Below are 7,019 nucleotides of genomic sequence, written 5' to 3' on the forward strand. Positions count from 1 at the left end.
TTCATATGAAGAATTATATGAAAAATTACTTGATCACGAATTATTTTTGAAGCATGCTGAACACTCACAAGCTCCCCCTCTCATCACTGCTGCTGTTGCACAAAATCCTCCCTTTCATAGTAACCCTCGGCCCCAGAAACACCCAACTTCACAATCTTCGTGGCGTTCATCATCACCACAAGCTCCTTCTCACTCTAATGGATGGAGGCCTGCTCCTCATGCCAATTTTAATGGGCCTCGCATCCGCTGCCAGTTATGTGATCGTCCTGGTCATTCTGCTAAAGTTTGTCGATCCCGCTCTCATAATCACATTGAAGCCAAAGCCAATTTTTCAAACACAAATAACCAGCCAAATATGCCTTGGATTGTCGACTTTGGTGCCTCCCATCATATCATAGCAGACACTCAAAATCTTGCATACCCATATGATTACAATGGTTCATCTTCAATATCCATGGGTGATGGTAATTCCATTCCAATTACGTATTCTGGTAACACATGCCTCTCTACTCCTAATCATACAATAACAAACTGATAAGTCAAGCCAGCATACCAGGAACAACAAGCATATCAACTACAACAAACCAGGTGCCATGTCTTGAGGATAGATGAGACTTGTTAGATAATGTTTATCTTTTCTAACTTCAGAAGAGTGGGATAACTATAGGTGTGATCAGCAACTACTATATATACATGACTTACTGATGAAAATTAACACAATAATAAACATTCATTCCAGATCATATTTATTCTTGTTACTTTTAAACTTTATACCTACTCCCAAATGAAAGAACATGATAAAGATGAATAAGGCATAATACCGAAAAATGATTTGATCCATATTATAGTTTTTTATTCAAGTAACAAGCTGAATTGTTGTGCATATCCTATTAAAATATTTTGAGAAAATTTTAACATGTGCATGTGTTGATTCTGTAAAACCATCACCTTACAATTTATTATGAAAGTTTTGAGAATTTGACTTGTAAGCTTCTTGCATTTCAATGTTTTCTAACTTATAATTTTACAAGGAAAACAACCAAGTTCTTCATTCATGTGAAACCCATTGTATCATCTTAGACTTAATAAAGTATTCAATTAAATTTAAATATGTGTTTTTTTTATTTTATATTTTAACTACAAATTTATTTTACTACGCGTCATCTTGGGATTGAAAGTTCACATATTTATCTCGTGTAGTAGCGGATGCACTTTAACATTGCCTAAAATGAAAAAGAATTCATAATACACATTCAACCCTCTTCACCCGTGTAACTCACCTAGCAAGTGATATTATAACACAAAAAATACAAATTAAAGATCTTCGAAGATGAGTTGATAAAATCTAGTCCAAGAATAACTAGTACATTCTCATTGGTTGCCCTAGTAGCTAGCTCTAAGAAGCATGTACTGCTCACACCTAAATACCTTTTATATGGCATCCTAATGATGATAATGAATGAAATATACCTCATCTTCCTGACATTAAATTAACTAAACCTTGATCTTCATAAAATGTGCCGACATCCCAATCCTCGTTTGCGGAAGATAGTGTCATCAACGCAACAACAATTGACCTCATACTTGGCCTCAGTTGAGGATTTTCTTGTGTACATGCTTTGGCAATCTGAGCTATCTGCAAAACAAGAGACAGACTTTGGAAATTTTATATGTTTGTAAGTCTACTTTTGTGTCATTAACTTTTTATTTACAGGATATATATTTTAACCTTACGAACGGAATCAATTGAATAGTCAGCACCTAGCCGTGGATCAACTAGTGTAGTGAGATCACTGCTCGGATTAGGCTGATTCAAGACCTCAGCAAACTGTAAAACATTCAACTTATGAATATAATATCGTTATGTAATTCTGTCTTGTTTCCCCTATATTAGTAAACTTAATAGCACATTTCTAGTTTATATAATAAACACGCAACTATATTGAGTTATGGTTGTTGATAATCTTTATTATACAGAAGGCAGTTAGGTGTAATTTTTTTTGGCTAATTCTAGTAGTTGTATTTTGTATAGCTAATTAAGTACTTGCTCTTTTCCTTCTTCCTATATTGGTAAAACTAGAGAGTGCGATAAGACAGTAGCTAATATATCTTAAAGGATAGTTTAGAAATAACCAAAGCAACTAATGCCCTTGATTCAACTTCATTTATCTTCACAATAGCATCTTTAGCAGAGATTAGTTCGTACAGGACAACTCCGAAAGCATACACATCTATTTTCGGAGAAACATCTCCATATCTTGCATACCTGCATAAAGAAAAGGAACCATAACTACTGTTAAAAGACTAGTGAAATATACATGGATGACGTTCAGCGATATATATAAAGACTTGGGGTAAGTCTTTAAGCTTGGATAAGGATGTATATACTACTACTAAATTATATGAAACATAAGGAAATCTTACTCAGGAGGCATGTATCCAAAAGTACCCACAAGTCGTGTTTGCAAGGAGCCAGTAACTTCAGTAAGTCTTGTCAGCCCAAAATCAGCAACCTGAGAGAATCATCCAGAAATATAAATTAAGAAAAGAAAAACTAAATTTATATTACTTAAGTTCAGGATTTTTAGACCTTGGCGCGAAAATTGTTATCTATCAAAATGTTGGCGGGCTTGATATCACGATGGATGTAAACAGGGACAGTGTGTTCATGAATGTATTCGAGTCCCCTTGCTGAATCAAGGGCAATTTGCACCCTACTAGACCAAGACAAGGGCCTCCTCCCTACTAGACGGAAAATATGACATATCATGTACTGAAATCAATAATCATGTGACAAAAGTACAGATGTCAAGTCCACACCTGATGAACCATGTAGGTGTTGACTCAAATTTCCATTCTCAATATACTGATAAACTAAGAATAATGAGTCCTCAATGGAATATCCAATCAAACACACCTGCATTTGGTTGAGAGATGTTAATCTAAGCATCTTTTAATAATAGATTACAACATATAGTACTAATTGTTATGTGCAAACTACAAATGAGGATAGTGTAACATTATTAGCAATGATAAGTGGTAGTAATTTGGCGGATCATACCAAGTTGTAGTGGTGGACATGTGATAGAACCTTCAGCTCGGCAAGAAATTCCTTAGAAGCTTGTATATCCATCTTCTTAATCGCAGCTTTCTGCATTTGGTAGATGAATGAAACGACAAGGTTGAATGAAAATTTTTTGAGTATTTTTTAGTAAAATTTACAAATTTCCCGGATCCTATGTATAATTTTCTTTTTAAAGACGACACAAACTATGCCTTGAGAATATAAAATTCTGCAAAAGAAAGTTGAACCATAATATAGCTAGACCTTAATTTTATCAACAATCTTTCAATTCTTCCGAAAGACGAATATCCACACTAATCTCTGGTTCACCAGTTACTACTGCGAATAATAAATTTTCTCTGCGACATATATTTGGGTAGATAACAATAATAATAAAACAACTGACCTCGCCTCTCAGCTCTCCATAGTAAACTAGTCCATAACCTCCTTGGCCAATTTTATTAGCCAGGCTAAAGTCATTAGTGGCATGAGCAAGCTCTTCATATGAAAACTCTACTGATCTATTTACGGTGATACTATTAAAAGAAGAACCACTTGTATGCTGACCAAAATCCGACATTTTCTGCAAGTCAATTCCAGCACCTGCGAAGCATAGAATTTACCAATTATGTCTATTGTGCAAAAAGCCTTATGTTTCTTATGCTTTAATTATGTTCAAAGATAATGAAATTAGAGCCTAGAATATTTATGTTTTTTTATTGAAGGATAAAATAATATGTGCGAAGTTTAGGATAAAATGACTAAGGACTACCGTGCATATGCTCTATTCCACCATCAACAAATCCTGCTCGAACAAATGATCCTTCTGCTACATCTTTTTTCCTATAAAACCCGAAATAAAACCAAGCAACCAAGCATAAACTCACAATTACTCCTGCAACAGATATCCCAGCAATGACTCCGCCTGATATTCCTGTACGTAATTCTATTTCATTGTGAGAAAATTCAAAAAAAGTAAAGGCAGCGACGTACTAGGATATCTATCCTCAGAAGAAAACTTGTTCTACATCTAAGAATCGACATGGAAAGAAACCAACCACTTGAGCTGTAAAAAAGTGAGGGAGACAATTAGGGGCATCAAGATCAAAACTGAAATCCATATTGCTAGTTATATCATAGTACAACAAGTTGATGTTAGTTACCTGTCCTTCAAGGGAGGATAATTTCCCCAAACATCTGCCACCATGAAATATATTAATAGTAGCAGTGTACTAATATTCTGAAATGAAATTGTGTTACTAAGTTTAAGATGAGCACCATTGGGAGAAGAAATTTATCCTGGAATTAACATGACAACTTTGCATGAACAGTTCACAGTATTATATAATGTACTCAGTTATATATTCTTAACTTTTGTCATGTTGGACTACTCCGCAGAACAAAGTTGTCTCTTCACGTAACAAGAGACTTAAATTAGAAATCCTTAGCATATACTTTTTTCGAACAACTTATTTTAATTTCACAATTTTTTTGAATAAAACTCAATTTCATCACTCAAATATATAATCTGTCAAATTTATTTCTGTTATTACATTTTTGGTAACTCATAAATCACTAGAAATATTCAAACAGACAATTTAAGACACACACTTAGCACATTTAAGTTGTGAGGATTATTTTACCCAAACGGGCTCTTAGTGTTTAACACATGACACTAATCACATTAAGTAATAAGTTATTAATTTAGCCAGCGGATTTTTAGTATATAGAGAAGAGGCTCTCCTTATCAGATTTTTAAGAAATTATATCTCAAATATCATATCCTCAAAAAATATCCCAAATATCAATCTAAAACGGGCTTTTAGTATACAGAGAAAAGACTCCTTTTATCACATTATTAAGAAATAATGTCCCAAATATCACATCTTGAAAAAATAGTCCCAAATATCATTTTAAAGTGGGCTTTTAATTTATAAATAAAAGACATGCTTTATTACATCTTTAAGAAATAATGTCTGAAATACCACATCTTCAGAAAATGGTCCCTGTCATTGTAAAATGTTATTTCATGTTGTTTTTTTAATTTTAATCCAAAATGCTAGATAGCGTTGTTTTTGAATTTTTTAATTATTTTTTCAAACCCAAATTAAAGTCGAGTTTTGAGCTGAAAAACTAACTTGTATTTGAGATAGAATAGGATTGATCGTTGATCATTATGCTAAGTTGTTCATGGTTATCTAGGACTCTAGTCATCTTTGAAGAGTTGGAATTCTCATAAAACTCTGAAATTCCGGATTCTTCTTGGTAGTCTCCTAGTTAGACTATGATTTCGTATTCAGACCTTAATAGGGTTGGGGGCTCAATCCACGAGCTTTGACCGTTCACGTAGCTCAAGCGTGGATGTTTAATGGGTCTTTTTCAACCCATATTAATTAATTACGAAATTAATTAGTATTTAACTATTTCAGGCTTTTATTAACTGGACTGCTATATTTCTGAGCTTTTAAATAATCCCTAAGTATTTATGAATTATTCCAACCTCTATCAATATTAGAACCATGGATATTAGAATCACTCCATTCATCTTCAATTTAGGTCTTCGATTCACAGATGATTAGAGCATTTTATGAATAATCAGGTTTGCAAGAAGGGTTAGGATTTTTAGGTAACCGGAAGCTATAAAGTGATTTAGCGGGTGCCATATACACGTTAGGTTGATTTTATTGATATATTATTCATTTTATTTTATTTCTTAAATCTAACGGTGCTCGACGATCGTCACTATTATAAAAAACACAGAAAAGTCCCGCCACAAATTTGCTATTTTTAAATTTGGACCAAATTTTTGTAATATTATGGAAACTCCGGCGCGCTAACCTCCCTCGAATTTACTCTTTAATTAATAGAGAACCGATTCTTAAAATAGAAGCTTATAACCATTAAATTCTCGTGCAGAATCCCATATTTTAAATAGATTTTTACGTTCTACATATAAATATATGTTTTATGCATCATTTGTGTGTTCAAAAATAATTTTAAAATATATACATATAAACACAACATTACATTTTCTTTATATGTAATTCGTCTACAGAATCATAATTAATACTAAAAATAAAGTTAGACATCTAAAAATTCTTAGAATAAAGGTTCTAAGAATAGTGTGACAAATAAATTATAATATGCTTTCCTAAGAAGAAAAACAATGACATAATGGGAAATTAAGGTGGTCATACGTATCGAAGCAAAAAATGATGGCCGTTACTAACCTTTAGCCGGCAAGAAGACGATAGCTGCTCCATCACTGAAATCCGTATCCGGGTTGAACCGCTCCAACAACTTGTCGGGCACACCCGACTCTCTAGCAACGGACGACAAATCCTCACCGGGTCGGAGCGGGTAGGTAACAAACAACCCATACTCCTTCGACACGTGTCTGTCACCGCATGAACAGTTCAACGTGACATTAATGAGCCCCATATCCGGAATCCGGGTCGGGTCAAACACATTAACCCGTTCCATCCAATACGCGGTTGTAAGATTCGCAAAAGCCACCGCAGCAATCTTGCCATACGTGTCATCCGGTTGTGCCACGTAGGCAAAAGTATGACCCAAGAAATCACCGTTAATGCACTCACAAGAAAACGGAATGTTGACCCGAGACCCGACCCGCATGGCATCTTGACCCGGATTGTAGCGTTGAATAAGTTGGGGTGGTTGACTAAAGAGTTGACTTATGTAAGTGAGGTTTGATCCATTAGAAAGGTAATATGAGGCCAAGGCTAGGCTGCAGCCAGTTGTACACGTGGCGTTGCATGAGAAGAAGAGACAGAAGGGGAGTAGCAGGAGGATGATTTTGTGTGTAAGAGCGAGAGAGATGTACATTTTTGCAGAGAGATGAAGAGGAGTCGAATGAAGTTGTCTAGGTATGTAGTGGATGTTAGAAGATGCCATTATAAGATGTCACTCTTGCACTACTCCAACAATTTGTATT

At 34.6% G+C, this 7,019-nt stretch overlaps 1 protein-coding gene across 2 annotated transcripts; it reads right to left on the reverse strand.

Moving 5' to 3' along the window:
* Window positions 1-1,262: 1,262 nt before the first annotated feature.
* LOC108197301 (chitin elicitor receptor kinase 1) lies at window positions 1,263-7,019 on the reverse strand. 2 transcript variants are annotated; one of them, XM_017364883.2, is made up of 10 exons: window positions 6,295-7,019; window positions 3,837-3,998; window positions 3,471-3,667; window positions 3,062-3,151; window positions 2,821-2,917; window positions 2,591-2,745; window positions 2,425-2,513; window positions 2,134-2,266; window positions 1,730-1,828; window positions 1,263-1,636 (listed from the first exon to the last, which is right to left on the reverse strand). In XM_017364883.2, the coding sequence occupies exons 1-10, from the start codon at window positions 6,977-6,979 to the stop codon at window positions 1,472-1,474; spliced, it is 1,872 nt and encodes a 623-aa protein (XP_017220372.1). In that variant the 5' UTR covers window positions 6,980-7,019; the 3' UTR covers window positions 1,263-1,471. The 2 variants fall into 2 exon arrangements, with proteins under 2 accessions (XP_017220372.1, XP_063939590.1); XM_064083520.1 differs by having other exon boundaries at window positions 2,591-2,742; window positions 6,295-7,017.

The sequence above is a fragment of the Daucus carota genome, chromosome 8, assembly GCF_001625215.2.
Source record: "Daucus carota subsp. sativus chromosome 8, DH1 v3.0, whole genome shotgun sequence".
NCBI classification, from domain to species: Eukaryota; Viridiplantae; Streptophyta; class Magnoliopsida; order Apiales; family Apiaceae; genus Daucus; species Daucus carota.